At 44.3% G+C, this 18526-nt stretch overlaps 1 protein-coding gene across 1 annotated transcript in view; it reads left to right on the forward strand.

Annotated features, from left to right (window-relative positions):
- Positions 1–18526, forward strand: part of GALNT3 (polypeptide N-acetylgalactosaminyltransferase 3) — a 69027-nt gene that overhangs the window by 23840 nt on the left and 26661 nt on the right. Inside the window, exons 2-5 of the mRNA XM_066575924.1 lie at positions 3576–4163; positions 5699–5871; positions 10400–10549; positions 13037–13271. Of these exons, the coding sequence (XP_066432021.1) occupies positions 3664–4163; positions 5699–5871; positions 10400–10549; positions 13037–13271 (1058 nt within the window). The 5' untranslated portion in view covers positions 3576–3663. The remainder of the gene's footprint in view (positions 1–3575; positions 4164–5698; positions 5872–10399; positions 10550–13036; positions 13272–18526) is intronic.

Genomic DNA, 18526 nt, shown 5'->3' on the forward strand with positions numbered 1-18526 from the left:
AGCAATTGCACCCGGGCTCTGGTTCTTGACGGGTCACATACACCAGTATTATTAATGATACAACACAAATGGGTAAGGTGACCAGATTTTCCCAGGGTAAAAGCGGGACAAAGGGGTGTGGTCATGGGCGGGGCTTACCACAACCTATGATTTTACATCCGTTGTTATAAAAAGTACAGGGTCATTTCAAAAAAGACAGGGAGCAAATTCCACAGCATTTCTGAATTTAAAAAAACTGTCAAAATCTGCACCATTGGTGTGAATTTTGACTGGGAAGCAGCCACTTACCCGCAGATAATTTCATTATATTCTCCCTCTCAACTACTCTTAAGGCTTCCCAATGTCAGCGCTCCCTGGCCAACGGTTCCCAGCGTCCTGTAGTGGCCTCACCTGACCAGTGGCACCACTCCTGACCAGGCTGCTGGGAAGTTGAAGCCGGGTAGCACTGACAGCAGGAAGCCTGTGGAGGAGGTGATGGGGAGCGCTGCATAGTGTGAAATCAGCTGTGGGTGCACAGCTGATTTCCACTCAAAATGGTTTTTGGATGTGGAAATGTTACGGAATTTGCAGTGGAAATTTCTATTGTGGACATTCCGCAGCATTTCTGCCAAATGTAAACATACCCTAAGTCAGCTTGAGGTAAGCTGCTACATGCAGAGTGGCCTCAGTAGTAATAGTGACCCCGATATCAGCCCCAGTAGTAATAGTGACCCCCCACAGTGTCCCCAGTAGTAATAATGACCATCACAGTGGCCCCAGTTGCAGTAATGACCCCCACAGTATCCCCAGTAGCAATAGTGACCACCGACAGTATCCTCAGTAGTAATAATGACCCCGACAGTATCCCCAGTATTAATAGTGACTCCCCGCAGTAGCTCCAATAGTAATAGTGAACCCCATAGTGGCCTCAGTAATAATAGTGACCCCCACAGGCTGCTATAGGGGACACTAATATGAATAGTGTTCCCTATATCGGCCGCAGTATTAATAGTGACCCCCACAGTAGTCCCCCTGAGACAGATATACTTACCACCTCCTCCTCGTCTTTTCAACGCTGCTACCGGAAAAAGTGTTTGCCCACAGCAGTGCCTCCTCCCCTCTCCTGTCTTCTTGTGAAACCAACGAGGGGTGGTCAGGGGAGAAAGATCCTGGATGCACACACTGCAGTCAGTATGTGCATCCGGCCGCAGCACAAGTGAGTAATTACCAGCCAGGAAGCTGCAGCACCCCGGCTGGTAATTAATTTAATGGTGACCACGTGTCTCAAAAGTGGGACAAAAGCGGGACAAATGGCTGTCCTGCTTGGGACCCTGGGGAAGGTAGGACACAGTGTCCCAAATTGGAACTGTCTCGCCTAAATCAGGGCGTTGGGTCACCTTAAAATAGGGCTCTTATTTATGATTTTGCATTCGGGCCCATGTATTAAAGCTTCAAGTTTTGCCTGTTTTGACTGTTTGAAACAGGAAAGTCTTGTAGATCTGTAGTATAATCCATAGATAATACTGCATTGGCGCGGTGCCCTGCACGCTGTATCTCCTGACTATTAAGTGCACGTTCCATTTGCTTTGATGCACTGCACTTGAAAATGACTGTGAAAGAAAATGGTGTTTCCCTGAATAATGGCAGCACTGAAGAGAGGAATTAAAACCAAAGATAACATTTTAGAGAACATTTACTTAACGCTGACCACAGTTTTTTCCACTCTACCATTACCTCCACACGTGAATGTACTCAGAGCTGCATTCACGATTCTGCTGTGTGCCATGTAGTGAACACCCTGTTAACATGTGCATCTTTAAGGCACTTTTCATAAACTCATTGTATGGAGCAATAACAGCTGCAGTCGAACGAAGCGCAGCGAGTCCCGAGGGAGCCCGTTGCATTGTAATGTGGTCCATCAGGTTTAAATAGGAGTTCCTTTATTTTCGGTGAGAAGATAATCATCACAGACTGTTATTCTAAAACCCTTTGTGGGAAAGTGAATGTTCTCTATTGCACCAACTTCGGGGAGCGTTGTCTAATTCGCCATCATAGTACTGTGTTATTCTGGTTTATACATAATACACCGACCAGGATGCATATCTGTTGATAAAGTTCTCTCTATGCACTGAACCAGCAGGGGCTGCTGAGATGTAAGCACAAGAGCATGGAGAATTCTGTATGAAAGTGAATGATAAGACTTGTTGTAACCCAACCCAAAGGTCCTTGAATGCTTCATGCCTTTCACTGGGACCCCAGAGATGGCAGAGTTCAATCACTCAGTTATTTCAAGCAGCCCCATTGAAATGAATGGAGTGACAGCATGCCTGCTCGAGCGCCACTTCATTGATTTGGCGACCTTCAGTCCGATAAATCCATGTTTCCCAATTGGTGGTCCTGGAAGCTACGATTTGTTGAGTTGTTGGTGTCCTAGTGCCTGCCTGTGATCACTGGTGGATTGCCTTGTCCCCAACTAAGCAGCAGCTTCTTTGTTACCTTAGTAAAGGGGTTTCAAACATATTTTCACCAAGGGTCACATCAGCCATATGGTTGCCTTCAAAGGGCCGATTGTAATTGTAAGACTGTCCTGTAAAAGTTACCCTCCCCCCATAGTGGCCACAGTAGTAATAGTGACCCCCTATAGTGGCCCCAGTAGTAATAGTGACCCCCCCCCCCCCATAGTGGTCCCAGTAATAATAGTGAGCCCCCCATAGTGGTCCCAGTAGTAATAGTTACTGCCCCATAGTGGTCCCATTAGTAATAGTGGCACAAAAGGTAAGTGTCCCCTATATTGGCGGCCCCAGCCGTAATAATGCCTGTTAGCTTGGTGCACAGCTGGCGAGCTACATCAAATGAACTGGCGGGCAGGATTTGGCTCGCGAGTCTTGTGTTTGACATGTGTGCCTTAGCAGATGAAAGGGTCAGGTCTGGCGAAGCAAATGTAGTTGCTCGTTGTCCGATTTTGCTCTTAGAGCCCCTCTCTGTGACGCTGAGAAGAGACAACCCCTTTAATGTTATGTATGTATAGTGGCCCCAGTAGTAATAATGACCCCTTCCCCCCATAGTGGTCCCAGTAATAATAGTGAGCCCCCCAACCCTCATAGTGGTCCCATTAGTAATGGTGAGTGCCCCATACTGTTCCCATCAGTAATAGTGGCCAAAAGGTAAGTGTCCCCTATATTGGCGGTCCCAGCCGTAATAATGCCTGTTAGCTTGGTGCACAGCTGGCGAGCTACATCAAATGAACTGGCGGGCAGGATTCGGCTCGCGAGTCTTGTGTTTGACATGTGTGCCTTAGCAGATGAAAGGGTTAGGTCTGCCGAAGCAAATGTAGTTGCTCGTTGTCCGATTTTGCTCTTAGAGCCCCTCTCTGTGACGCTGAGAAGAGACAACCCCTTTAATGTTATTTATCTAAAGCTTTTTAATTTTGTCATATGAGTACATTTTACCTCCAGGATCACCACTTCATCTATGACATCATGAGTTTTGAGCACTTCCTAAGACGTTTACACTTGACAACGATTTCTTCTTATCTCAACTGTACCGCAATTTATGTTGCGTTTGCCGTCCCCTTAACAATTTTTCTTATTTTCCAGATCTACAACAATGACTGCACATCAACAGTAATGATACTTTCATGGTAGCTCCCTGTTTCATCCCAACTTAAGAAGCATCAAAGCAAAAATGGTAAACTTTAAGCGACTGGTGTTGGGCCAGCGCTTTATGCACTGGAAACTCGGTGCAGCAACTCTTATTTTTATGGGGTTTGTATTTTTAATCCAAAAAGAGGTAGTTGACCGAGAGATGGACGATTTATCGGGATATGGAGGGTCTCACAGCAAAAAGAAAAAAATGTTTGACATGATGATGGAGGCTGTAAATAATCTTAAAGACTCTGTGCCAAAAATGCAGATTAACGCACCCGAAAAACAGTTGAACACCAATGGCAAAAGACCTTGTCTGCCAGGTTACTACACAGCGGCTGAGTTGAAGCCTTTTCTTGAGCGTCCACATCAAGACCCTCATGCTCCTGGAGCATCTGGAAAACCATTTGAAATGGATAAACTGAGTCCCGAGCAAGAGAAAGAAAAAGAAGAAGGGGAGAAGAAACATTGTTTTAATGTATTTGCAAGTGATAGGATTTCACTTCACCGAGACCTGGGACCTGACACGAGGCCCCCTGAGTATGTATTCCTATTTGTAATGTTCATCTATTGAATTTTTTTTAATCAATGTCTGTATATGGTCTCTAATGCAATATTTAACAGTGTAGTCCGCTTTGGACAACCTGCAACAAGGATCCTCTAAAAATACAGTGAACTATAGGGTGGCTATAGAGATTCCCAACTATTCCTACACAGGAGTACAAAGAGTGTCTCTAGCAAGTGTTCCGTTTTCTTGCAGCGCTACTACAGGAGAACTAAAGCATTGCAGTTCTTGAAGAAATCAATGGGCTGTCTGTGTACATGGATGTACCGGACCCTTCAGAGCTTAAGACACTCTTGTAGTCCCTTTAATTAAAGGGGTTGTACCAGGATCAAAAGTTGTCCCCTATCCCAGGATAGGGAGTAACTTGATGATCATGGGGGTCTCACTGATGAGACCCCCGCCAATCTTAAGAAAAGAGGTGCTGCGTCCGCTTTTGCCTGTCACTGTGGGATCGCTTTTACCCCTTTAGTGACGTTAGAATAAATGGAGTGCTGGCTGAGCATGTGATGTCGGCACTCCATTCATTTAAATGGGGCTAATGGAAATACCTGAGTGCTTGCCGATTGGTGGCGTCTGAGTGCTTGCCTGCTGATTGGTGGGGTCTCACCGTTGAGACCCCCGCCGATTCCAAGAATGGAGATCCAATGTATCCTCCTCACTGTGGACTTACTGCACAGTTTTTGGGTTTTATTTCTACGATGTTCGCCATGTGAAATAAATAACATTTTTGCATTGTCTGTGTCACTACAAACCTATTATGTGCTGCTTTAAAAAAAAAAAAAAAAGGCATTTTTTCTAATTAAAACATTTTTTTTGTGGTTAAAAATGAATTTTTAACTGTTTTTTTCCTCTTTAAATTAAACTTTATTGATTTTTTTTTTTACACTATTTTTTAGTCCCTCAAGGGGACTTGAAGATGCGATTATTTGATCGCTATTATGCTGCACTGCATTACTTATGTAGTTTATTCTACTAAGCCTATGGCAGCAGCCTAGTAGACATGGAGATCTTTCTCAGGCTTCTGACAGCCATGGGAACCCATTTTTGCTTTTTGCGAACACATCGTGTGGTGCCGATGGGTTATATGAAGAAGCCCCTGTCATCTACTAACCTGTTTCATTTGCTATTGATTGTGGCATGTAAGGGGTTAAACTGCCAGGATCTGAGTTTTCTCTGCTACTAGCTGTTAGAGCAGGAGCCTGGCTGTCAGTAGTCAGCCAAGCCACTGCCTTAAAAAGATGTATGTACAGGTTTAAAGCCTATTAGTGAGGTCAGTAAAAAGGCGTATTGCGGTCTCTAATGGGTTAAAAGACTGAAAGGGGTGGAAACTATGTGAGATGAGATGAAAGAGGTCTCAGATATTAACCCTTATGGTTCCATCCTGGTTTCTTTCCATAAGCAGTGTTTTGCATGTAAGATGGAAACCAGGACGGAAGCAGCGCTAGAGAGGAACAATGTGTGAAAAGAGCCTTTCTGTGTTTTAATTTTCCATCTCTCTTACCTTTTAAAGGTGTATTGAACAAAAATTTAAGCGCTGTCCTCCACTGCCCACAACTAGCGTCATAACCGTGTTCCACAATGAAGCCTGGTCCACGCTGCTCCGCACGGTATACAGTGTCTTGTACACCTCTCCCGCCATTCTCCTTAAGGAGATTATCATGGTGGACGACGCCAGTACAGACGGTAACTTGTTATTTTGTATCATACAATGTTAAATGAATATTGTACCTCTGAATAATATCAGCGCAAAAAGGTGACAGCAGAAATGCAGCCCTTAGCTCTCGCTCATGACCTGAAGGTTTGCAAGTTCAATCCCTGCACGGTTCAGGTAGCTCAAGGTTGACTCAGCCTTCCATCCTTCCGAGGTCAGTAAAATGAGTAACCCAATTTATTAAATAAATTACCTGAAAGCGCTGTGGAATAAGTTGGCGCTATACAAATAACAAGTCCCTTTCTCCACAATGCCTGTGTTTTATTGCATACCTTCGCTAATAAAACTACAGTTGTATTGTATGTTGGAGTCTCACCAGATTTATAAGGATTCATGTTAAAAAAATAGTCACTAAAGCATTAACCATGCTTTAGTGACTATTAATGACAATTTTTCACCTTTTGAACATAATTTTAGAGTTTAGGTAACACTATATCATGTTCCTGTGTTCAGTTACTGCATGTCTGTATAGTCCATGCTTATTCAGAACTACACTGAGAAGTCTGAAAGATTCTGCTTGGCTTTGGCTTTATATTTCCTGCTGGTTCAAGAGTGATTTCACGCACACTGTTTTTGGAAAAACAAAATCGTTTTTGTGACAACTTTTTGATCCAGAAGCTAGAAGTGGATTCAGAAGCATTGGGAAATATGAAGGAAGGACTTATTTATATTTCTCCTTTGGCTCCAAAAACACCATCTAGAACTGCTGTGACCCTTTTTAAAAAAAAACAAAAAAAAAACATAACTACAATTAGGATACTTTTACACGGATCAATTAATTGTTGGAATGAGTCAACGAGTCATTTGCTTTCAAATGAGGTCCATTTACACACAAAGATGAGCATTTAATATTTTCATCATTTTTTTCGTTCAGCTCATTCAGTCCATTGTTGGCCTGTCAGGGGAGTCTGAGACTGCTGGAAATGGTGTAGAAACAGCTGTACAATCACCTTTTACACGCAACAAGTGACAAATGATGAACAATGACTTTTATGCCTACCTAAAATGAATGACGGACGATAAGCGAAGGAATTATCATTCATCGTTCAGTCGTTGGCCGTGTTTACCGTTAGTTTTTACACAATTCAACAATAATTTGAACAATAATTGTTCTGTGTAAAAGGCCCCTCAGGCACAATGTTCTTCTAAGGTCCACTATGTGTGATGTAGTGCTTTCACCAGGTAGTGTACTGTTTATTGTTCTACTGTAGGTAAGATACTCCTTCCAGAACTCAAGTCTCTGGGTGCCCCCAATGTTCTGTAGTGCCATCGAAAATGCACCCCTGTACCTCTAGACACAACACTTCTTAATATTTTCCTTGGACTGTTCTCCTCTCATATCTCACTTATAGCATGGGAACAGCCTGTCAGCTGTGCCTCGCATGTACATTCCAATGCATTGAACTTCCTACCTAGTAAATCCATCTTCTGTTCATCTTATCTCTGTGTATCGATAAGCATCTTAATTACACATACTGTACTTTTCGGACTATAAGATGCACTGTTTGGTAAAAAGTACCTGCTTCTTATAGTTGGGGGTGAGGAGGGGGGGTCAGGCAACTCCAAACCCCCCTTAATCATTGCTTCAAAGATCAGGCAAACCACTGATAAACTACTTTGCACAATTATTCAGAGAGAAGCCTTGCAGACTTGGTGATGTTCTGGCGTAGCATTGAATAGTGGTGCTGGTGGACATGAGTATAGTACTTGTCCCCCACTCTTACTGCGCGCAGCTGCTGCCACAGAGACCATGCATGCTGCAGTCTTTCTCCTCCAGCTTCTGTAAAATTTCCCATGGGCTGTTGGAGGGGAGCGAGGATTGGTCAGGAGCAGGGTCTACATATAATGCTTAGTGACTTTTGCCATCCCTGCTGGTACTCAAAAAGGCAGGGCGTCACAGGCCACTATGTCGCGGGGTATGGTGCGTGACGCAGGTTTCAGGATATGATGGAGCCACGGAGTTATCAAAAATATACAATGTTTTATTTAAGAATACAGAAATGATGATTATAGCGGTATGAGAGTAAGTTTCACTCTATGGTTACTAAGGGCTAATAGCCACAGAAATCTGCAGCGTTGCCCCGCAGCTATTAAGTTCTATTGAACCTAATAGCTCAATGTTCATGCTGTGGAATTTCACTACAAAATTCCGCAGCATGAAATAAACCGTGGCATGTTCTAAATGCCGCGGGAATACGCATGGCCGGTTTCCATTGTAGTCAGTGGAAGCCGTCCATCACACGATACTTCTGCTGTAGCACAGCGGAAGTATTGCGTGAATACGTGGCCCCGCCGGAGGCGTCATCTCACACTGCTGGCGCGTCACGTGCTGTATTGCGTATGTGCGCCGGCCCTACATGCGGGATGTGTATGGAGGATCCGGAGTGGTAAGTACGGGGGTTTTGGGGGGCGCCATGGCGGACTCCTCTGCGATATTCCGCTGGCGGAGTCTGTCACTGCTGTGGGCATGAGCCCTAATCGTGTGCGCACTAACTCAGTTCTGTGTGTTTCTTACTACTAGCGATCAATCAAAATAATTTGAATGACATTTGCAAGAATTAGGCTGGCCATTAGACACAGCAAGCAGTAAACAGTCTTTTTGAACCAGGTTGTTGCTGCACTACTATGATCGCCATAACTAAACACAACGTCTGAACTCCCAAGACACACGATGGCGTATAGCATTAAGTTTCTGTTTGTAACCAGGGAGCAGTGTCCCTTTAACTAGAATTGGCTGCTGAATATCCCAATACAATAGTCCTGTTGTAAGTCTGTACTACTGTGCACACTCCTGATCCGGGTTGGAGCGGATCTCACTAAAGGTGCATTTAGACACAAAGATGATTGCGCAAGAGATGGCTTTTGAGCGATCATTTTGCATAATCTACTAATTGGTACTAATGTAAGTTGCGCTATGTAAGCATGGCCAGCAACTAGGTGGCAAGTCAGAATTTGTTCACTACAAGATAGATATCACTCTATAGCAGCATACCACGGTGCCAGATTTGCAATAAAGAACCTTTATTCCTCCATTTAAAAGCAACGTTTCAATCACACCATGTGACCTTTGGGAGGCTCGAGAAAGAGCACATAGTGTGATTGAAACGTTGCTTTCAAATGGAGGAATAAAGGTTCTTTTTTATTGCAAATCTGGCGCCGTGGTACGCTGCTACAGAGTGATATCTATCTTGCTGTGTTCCATTGAGGGAGCAGAGGTTTGGGCTCCCCATCTCTGTCGCTCGTGCATGAGGTCCCCCCAGAGCTGGTTGAGAGTGAGTGCTGTTGGTTATTCTACTATAGCTAGAATTTGTTGACTAGTCGCTTTGTTTCAGCTCACCTGAAAATAGTCATTGGTTGATTAATTATAAGTAATAATTATCATCTGCTGTAAATAGGTAATTGTTGTCTTTCAGTGACAAGCCAACAACTTTCCAAGATCGAGTGCTCTTGTTCAGTGAGTGTCTCCTACTGAACACTGATTGGCGCCCGTTTTTTTTTCTTCATGTTTTTACGTATGGGAGATCCTCAACTGAACCAAAGCTCAAACAAATAAAAAACCAAAGTCCTTGCAGGCAAGAAGAATGAGAGGCCATAGCACCAACTGTTCATTCGAGCCAGCGAGAGACCGCTGCATATTTATGTGCGTGCAGTGGACTAAGCGTGCGTCAGAGAGGGATCAAAATCTCACTTACACACCCGCCAAAGAACCTCACGACCCCTAACCAGTGTAAATGCTCCCAACAATTAGTTTCATTATTGTAACATTGAACAAGGACTGAAGAACAATCGCTCCGCGTATTAGCACACAAATAATAGTTGTTCATACACCTTAGCGACTATTTCAAGCGACTATTCAGATGATAGCTGTACCGTGTAAAACCACTCTTAGAATTATTTCACACTAGTATTAAAAGTATCGGTTGGTTGGCTCCATTCTAGGAGCTGAAAAACCAGAAGTGCCAGATAGTAGACTATAATGGGGATCTGTCCCATTTCTGGCATGTGCTATTTTATCTGGTGTTCCATGCCAGAGCTGCGCCGGAAGCTCTAAACAGACCCTCTAACGCAGTATCCGCACCCTCCATAGTCCCTCATAAAAGCACTGCATTGTACTAGCTAGTGGGGAGCTGAAACATAAATCAGGTGTTGTCTCGCAGTGCGCTGGTCTTATATTCTTTCCATGGCAAACCTCTCTATATCTGTATATGTATCAATACATAATAATAAAGCACTATCCTAGACAAATCATTGATGTTAACCTCTTCACTTGCTTAGACCACCAGGGAAGCTTTATTTAACTTTTTTTTTTCTGTTGTCAAACATCTGGGTGCATTTTATAATGTATATTATTTGGAGACGTATCAGTAGGAACACTGTGTGACTTGTATTACATTTAGGTTATTGCTAGGATGACAAATGTTATATCATTGGCATATAATTGACAGTAATGAAGACGTCTCAAGTTTGCAATGAAATAACTTTTTGTTCCTTTCCCTTCAGAGTATTTAAAGGATGCACTGGATGAGTACGTAAAACCATTGGGGATTGTGAAGGTGGTCAGACAGAAGGAAAGAAAAGGGCTTATCGCCGCTCGCTTGCTTGGTGCCTCCTTAGCGATTGGAGAAACTTTGACCTTTCTGGATGCACATTGTAAGTACTAGGAGTAACTGGTTATAGTATGTGAGATAGTGTACCTCTCCCCAAGTGTAAGCTATAAAGGAGGAACTGGTCCCCCTTACTGGGGCTCCAAGGTCTGTTTTTTTTTCTATGGTAATTATCTGACAACCTTCTTACTCTTTGAGGTTTAGTTGCTTGGAGGTGATAACTGGATCTGACTTTCCATGCAGATTTCCTGGTGGACTTTATACACGGCCGAAATTGTGAACAGATCTTCAGGTCAAAGCATACGAGAGGAACATATAGAGGAAGAGAGCTGTATTTTGTATATTTCTGCCTCTACTACAACACAATGTAGTCACCGATCATGGCTATGCAAACCTAAAAAAACAGCCAAGTCTTTACGTTGATAAAGCTTGTCCATATTGGTTCAGTTGACTTATTTAATCACATGTTCGCTGGATGTGGCATCATATTGACATGGTTAAAGGAGTTTGCTGAGGCTGAGATATTAATGACCTATCCCTTGGATATTCTAAGGATAGGTCATCAGTATGAGATTGGTGGGGATATGCCACTGATCAGTTAATTGAAGCGGTTGCGACACTTTGATGAGCGCCTCATCTCGGACATGTGAGGTCACGTTCGTCAGTAACATGGCATTAGGTGCTGAATCCCATTCAAGTGAATGAGATTGAGCTGCTATACCAGATACGGCCACTATCTAATTACAGTGCTGTGCCTGGTACCCACTAAAGTGGCCGCAGCACTCAACCAAATGTTGTGGCTGCTTCAGACAGCTGAAATGTGGGAGTCTCTAAGTGACAGGCCTCTACTTTATCTGATCTCAGAAAACTCTGTTAAGCCGAGGCCATACTGTTTACATATGATTTCAAGTATTTTGCAATGGAGTCCAGAGGCAGAATTAAAGCTGTTTTCTGAGACTCCAAAAATTTAGCTAAAGTCAGATAAGGAATGTTAAAAAATAGTAAAAACAAAAAACGTTCAATTCACTACTGTTCCAGTTCCAGTGCTTCCCAACGTTTTTTTGAGACTAGTGTTGGGCTGTAGCGGTCATGTAGGGTGTCGGGCACATCATCACTGCAATGCAGACCAGCATCTTTAAATACATGTATATGCAGGGGATTGAGAGGATTGACTCTTTTAAAGATACTAGTAATTATTAGGAAATTATAGTACCAGTTTTACTGGTGGGGCAATGCGCCACACAACTCTGCTACATGCATGTCACACATACAGCTCTGCTACATGTACATCACATACAGCCCTGCTGCATACATTCTTCATACAACAGGGATGAAAAGCAGCGCCGCAGAGTCCTGCACACACTGATCACGCCCTGGTCATGTGACCGCAGGCTGCTCCCACACAGGTGACTGATCACATGGCAGTGACATCATGACAGATCCAGTAAGCTCACGGCTGCTGTAGGTGTTTGTTAGTATTCCATGCCTTACACATCCCCGCGGCCTCAGTTGCTGTGAAATACCTAGCTGGATAGCAGCCCTGTGCTTACAGGATCTTTGATGATGTCACCATCATGTGATTGGGGTAAAGCATGTAACTCACTCATTTGGGATGAAGGACCTTTGATGACATGACTATCATGGGATCAGGGGTGGAGCATGTAACTCACTCACGGACGGACAGGTGGTCATATTTTGATAGAACAAATTGAGTGCCACAGAAATTTGAACTTAAAAATTACATAATTTTCTTTAAAAAATATATATCAAAGAAACTGTCTCCGTGCTACCAGTGTAAATGGACCAACATTTACCCCAGTATGTTTTATAACCCCTTCTTAACCTTATAATGGACAGTGGGCAGATTATGCTCCTTTTGTATTTATAATTTATAACCACAAGTTAACAGCAGTCTGCTCTTTTGAACATCAGCCACTGTTTGTTTCCTGTACAACCATGTTAGGAATTTATTACAGACAACGTGAAATCTAATGGCCAGCATCTCCATTAAAACATCTTAACGCCGCATACTGAATAATACCTCTTCAGTGCCACCTATTGGAAAGCAGAATTCCTGCAACTCCGTGTCAGACCTTTTAAACAAGCCTTATAGCAATGACTGGGAATTGTGAGCCAAAGCCAGAATAACCATACACAGACAGCTGGCTTGGCTAGTGAGAAGCCTATAGATGTGGGTCTGGAAGGGTATCGTGTCTCCTTAAGGAGAGCACCTTGAAGGTGTGAGGAGACTTATAAGGCCATCCATGCTCCTCTGGGAAATATGCAAATGGAAATATGTGGTGCCACCTATTCGAAGGCAGCATTCCTACAAGTCAATGTCAGACTTTTTAAACAAGCCTTGAAACAATGACTGGGGATTGTGAGCCAAAGTCAAACACAAGAAGTTGATTATAGGTGTAAAATAAGCATAAGGAACTCAAGCGTTAAGAGGCTGAAGAACACTTGGCTTCTACAAAGTGAGGAGAACACACTTTTTTTTTACATGTACTGTACTAATTCTGTATGTTTTTAGGTGAGTGTTATTACGGTTGGCTGGAGACCTTGTTGGCAAGAATTGCTGAGAATTACACCGCTGTGGTCAGCCCAGATATTGTTACCATTGACCTCAACTCTTTTGGATTTAGCAACCCATCACCGTATGGAAACAATCGCAACCGAGGGAAGTTTGATTGGAGCTTGGGATTTGGATGGGAGATGGTCCCTGGTTTGGAGAACAAGAAAAGGAAAGATGAGACTTACCCAATAAAGTAAGATTCTGAAACCCTGCGTATTATCATAAATACACTAATAAGGCTAACTATAGGCTCTTGCATCATGTATTTTACTCTTTAATGTAGCGCATACTTATTCTGCAGCAATGTACACAGATTGTCATCACTTGGAGACTCGCAATCTAAATCCTACTAGCATGTTTTTAGAGTGTGGGGAGAAAGCACAGCTCCTGGAGGAAACACATGCAAACTCAGGGAGAACATATAAATGTTGTCCTTAGTTGGATTTGAACTCAAGATCCCAGCACTGCTAGGCAAGAGTGTCACCGAGACACCATTTTCATCATTCAAGATGCTGAGAAAGCTGAATGACAACCAATATGGCTGCTAATGTTGCTCTTATGGGTTTTCATATAACTTTCCTAAACATCTGCTTGTCAAATGTGTCTAGTTTTGTAATGATATGTCTCTACTTCCCAAACTGATTGTTAATCTGCTTTAAGAGACTGATTACATTTAAGGTGGCCATACATATCCCATATAAATCGGCCAAATCCATGTTTTTCCAGGACCTTGATAAAAAATTAGCAGGCTTAAAATTTTGTGAAATAAATGCATACTCATCTATTTCAGGGGTTGCCCGTCCGGCATTGAAGCCCCAGAGCCCGCCGCTTGGAACTCAGAGACATCCTGCTGCCCTTTATTGTGCACGTGGCTATTCAGCCAATCATAGTGTCAGCAGCGATTCTTCCATGGCCACTAAACCTGTTGTCACTGAGCGGTCACCTGCACAACGTATGGCATGTGATCACCCACCGGTTTCTTCCAGGTTCCAAGCGGCAGGCATCGGGGCTCCATCGCTGGACAGAGAGCCTTTAACCCCTTGAGTGGCACGCCCGGAAAAGTTCCGTGACGAGCTCCACTGCTCATAGCAACATAGCCCGGAAGATTTCCGGGCTATGTATCACTATGGGAGCTGCAGAGCACAATGCCACAAGCTGTGACAGTGTGCTCTGCCTGCACAGACCCACAGAGAGCAGTGCAAGGGCTTTGAAAAACCAGCAGAAGATATTGCCGACATGTCGGCAACCTCCTGCTTTGTTTACAGGTTGCCATAGAGACCATCGGCTTGTCAGAAGCAAGCCGATGGTCTCTATGACAGGGAGAGCTGGTTGTTAGCTGTCAGAGGACAGCTAGGTACTAGCTCTTACAGCAGAGATCAGAGAAAACCTCCGATCTCTGCTGTGTTAACCCTTTACATGCTGCAGTCTATGTGACTGCAGCATGTAAAGGGCTGTCACTGCAGCATGTAAAGGGCTGTCACCATCGGACCCCTGGAATGTGATCAGGGGTCCTGATGGGTCCCTGTGGAAGTCCCCTAAAGGGACAAAAAAAAATAAAAAAATTTAAAAAAATTAAAAAAAAAAAAAGTAAAAAAATTATTAAAAAAATTAAAAAAACACTTGTCTCCCTTTACTTTGTAAAAAATCAAAAATACAATCACACATGTGGTATCCATGTGCGTCGTAATGACCCAGAGAAGGAAGTTAATGCATTATTTAACCCCTTAATGGCATGGCCCCTTTTTTTCTTTTTTCCCCATTTCTTTTTTTCCTCCCCCCTGTTTAAAAAATCACAACTTGTCCCGCAAAAAACAAGCCCTTATATGGCCATGTCAATGGAAAAATGAAAAAGTTATGGCTCTTGAGACGCAACTGCAAAACTAGTTGAAATTCAATGATTAGACCATTTTAAAAAACCTGCCCTGGTGGGCACGACAGGGTGGTAGGAAACCCGCCACTCAAGGGGTTAAAAAAGGTAAGTATACATTTTTTCTTTATTTATACACATTTTTAAGCCTGGGGAAAACATTTTTCAAGTCTCAGAAAACCCGTTTAAGGATTGTTGTTGTAACTGACTAACGGACTATGGGTCTTCAGCTACTGCTTTTATGCCAAAACAGTCAGTACACCCCCAGGCTTCCGATACCCAGCAGCCACAATCTTGGAGAACTGATGTTTAGCATTATAGACAGTTGCATCACTACATGGACTCCGTTACTGACCTTATTAATATGCATTAATCAACCGCAAGCTGTTTATTTTTTTGTGAAAAAACACTGGTTTACTGAATGTTATTTATTGATCCGCCAGGATTGTAACTACACTAACTTTTCTTTAATCAATTGGTTTAATATTAGCTTTTGTGCATAACCTTGGGCTCGATGCTACATGTATTTGCACTACATTCTGCTTTGCTAATGCATCTGTCTATGACATGCAGTGCAATGTATAATAGTAAGCCGTTAACTACATTCTATGGGCAACACGTCCAGTTCTTTTCTGCGCTGCATGAGGCCATTTTTTAGAGATAATCCCATGTACTTGGAACAATCAGCAGCTTTTCCATACTTGGAATATGAATTAACAGATAGTAACTGATCCTCTCCAAGACCTCTGTAGTCCACAAAATCCATGATTTAGGCTCTAAAACAATAAATATCAAAAAGACTTATGTTAAACCAAATTCTATGTACAAGGACACAGCTGCAAAGAATTTGGGCTGTCTTTCTTCCTGCCCTCTTAAGCTTGGTCTTCTCTTGCCAGTTTGAACATCAAATATTCTATATAAATTATGCTGGTAAAATCACTTTTTTCGGGGGTTTATGAGTAGGCTTGTTAGCGACATGATTGAACCATTAATAGACAAATCTGCATCAGAACGAGTTGTTCCCTGCTGCAAATCAAAGTTTGTGGCCTTCTAATGGCAGCCTCAATGGCCATTCAAAGTCAAAGCTGTTTGTGGGCAGGTTTCAGGTGAAAATAAATGATAGATGAGCTATCAAAAACTTTTAAAGCCCTTTGGTTTTGGGACAAAATCCTTTTCCGTGACAGGAGGAAGGGTAGATTACCTGCAGTTGTTCTTCTCTGCTCCAATTCCACCAATTCGCCACTTCCAAGATGGCCGATGCAGTCTTCAGACTAATCCCCAAAATGCATTGATAATGTCAGACTTCCAAAGCACTATATCTGCTCTCTGATTTGCCAGAGCTGTTCATGTGATAAGCAGTAGCTAATCAGAGTGCATATTGTGTATTAGGTAGTTAGTAGAGATGAGCGAACGTACTCGTCCGAGCTTGATATTCGTGCGAATATTAGGATGTTCGGGATGCTCGTTACTCGTAACGAGCACCACGCGGTGTTCTGGTTACTTTCAGTTTCCTCTCTGAGACGTTAGCGCGCTTTTCTGGCCAATTGAAAGACAGGGAAGGCATTACAACTTCCCCCTGTGACGTTCAAGCCCTATACCACCCCCCTGCAGTGAGTGGCTGGGAAGATCAGATGTCACCCGAGTATAAAAGTCGGCCCCTCCCGCGGCTCGCCACACATGCCTTGTGAGTTAGCTGAGGGAAAGTACTATCGTGCTGGTGCTGCTGTAGGGAGAGCGTTAGGAGTCAGTGTAGGCTTCAAGAACCCCAAAGGTCCTTCTTAGGGCCACATCTACCTGTGTCCAGGCTGCTGCTAGCAGTGGTTTTTTTGTTTTTTTTTCTCAAAATCGGCAGAGCAGAGCATTGCACCCGGCATTAGGGACAGAAGTGGTGCATAGGCAGGGAGAGTGTTAGGAGTGAGTGTAGCCTTCAAGAACCTCAACGGTCCTTTCTAGGGCCAAATTTAACCGTGTGCAGTACTGTGCTGGCTGCTGTTAGCAGTGTTGCATTTTTTTTTTTTTTCTAAAAATCGTCTGTGCAGAGCATTGCACCCTCCATTGATACTACAGGGACAGAATTGTGTAGGCAGGGCCACAACACAGTTATTGTTCATTGAATATACGCAGTGGGGCCTTCCCTTTGCAAAAAAGCGAAAAAATTATATTTGGCCTGCCTGTGTCAGTCCTAAGGTCTCCGTGTACGTGTGTGCTGCGTGGAGAACGTACAAAAATCAGACGCAACCAGCTACGGTTTACTGCAGGCTTGCGCCATTGTCTTTCCTGACTGGCAAATACCTGCTCTGCTAGAGTTAATAACTCTGCTACACTAAAGTTGTGTGACCCTTTTTCAGGGCCACACCACAGTTATAAAAGTTATTGTTCATTGAATATACGCAGTGGGGCCTTCCCTTTGCAAAAAAGCGAAAAAATTATATTTGGCCTGCAGGCTTGCGCCAATTTATTTCCTGCCTGGGAAATCAAATCACTGGTAATACAGCATGCTGAGGGGTAGGGGTAGGCCTAGAGGACGTGGACGCGGCCGAGGACGCGGAGGGCCAAGTGAGGGTGTGGGCACAGGCCGAGCTCCTGATCCAGGTGTGTCGCAGCCGACTGCTGCGCGATTAGGTGAGAGGCACGTTTCTGGCGTCCCCACATTCATCGCCCAATTAATGGGTCCACGCGGGAGACCTTTATTAGAAAATGAGCAGTGTGAGCAGGTCCTGTCCTGGATGGCAGAAAGTGCTTCGAGCAACCTATCGTCCAGCCACAGTTCTGCGCCGTCCACTGCTGCAAATCCGAATCCTCTGTCTGCTGCTCCTCCTTCCTCCCAGCCTCCTCACTCCACTACAATGACACATGCTCAGGAGCGGGAACACTCCCAGGAACTTTTCTCGGGCCCCTGCTCAGATTGGGCAGCAGTTGTTCCTCTCCCACCAGAGGAGTTTATCGTCACTGATGCCCAACCATTGGAAAGTTCCCGGGGTCCGGGGGATGAGGCTGGGGACTTCCGGCAACTGTCTCAAGACCTTTCAGTGGGTGAGGAGGACGATGACGATGAGACACAGTTGTCTTGCAGTGAGGTAGTAGTAAGGGCAGTAAGTCCGAGGGAGCAGCGCACAGAGGATTCGGAGGAAGAGCAGCAGGACGATGAGGTGACTGACCCCACCTGGTGTGCAACGCCTACACAGGACAGGTCTTCAGAGGGGGAGGCACGGGCAGCAGCAGGGCAGGTTGCAAGAGGCAGTGCGGTGGCTAGGGGTAGAGGCAGGGCCAGACCGAATAATCCACCAAGTGTTTCCCAAAGCGCCCCCTCGCGCCATGCCACCCTGCAGAGGCCGAGGTGCTCTAAGGTCTGGCAGTTTTTCACCGAGACGCCTGACGACCGACGAACAGTGGTGTGCAACCTTTGTCGCGCCAAGATCAGCCGGGGAGCCACCACCAACAGCCTGACCACCACCAGCATGCGCAGACATATGATGGCCAAGCACCCCACAAGGTGGGACGAAGGCCGTTCACCGCCTCCGGTTTGCACCGCTGCCTCTCCCCCTGTGCCCCAACCTGCCACTGAGATCCAACCCCCCTCT

Source organism: Eleutherodactylus coqui, chromosome 8 (assembly GCF_035609145.1).
Source record: "Eleutherodactylus coqui strain aEleCoq1 chromosome 8, aEleCoq1.hap1, whole genome shotgun sequence".
NCBI lineage: Eukaryota > Metazoa > Chordata > Amphibia > Anura > Eleutherodactylidae > Eleutherodactylus > Eleutherodactylus coqui.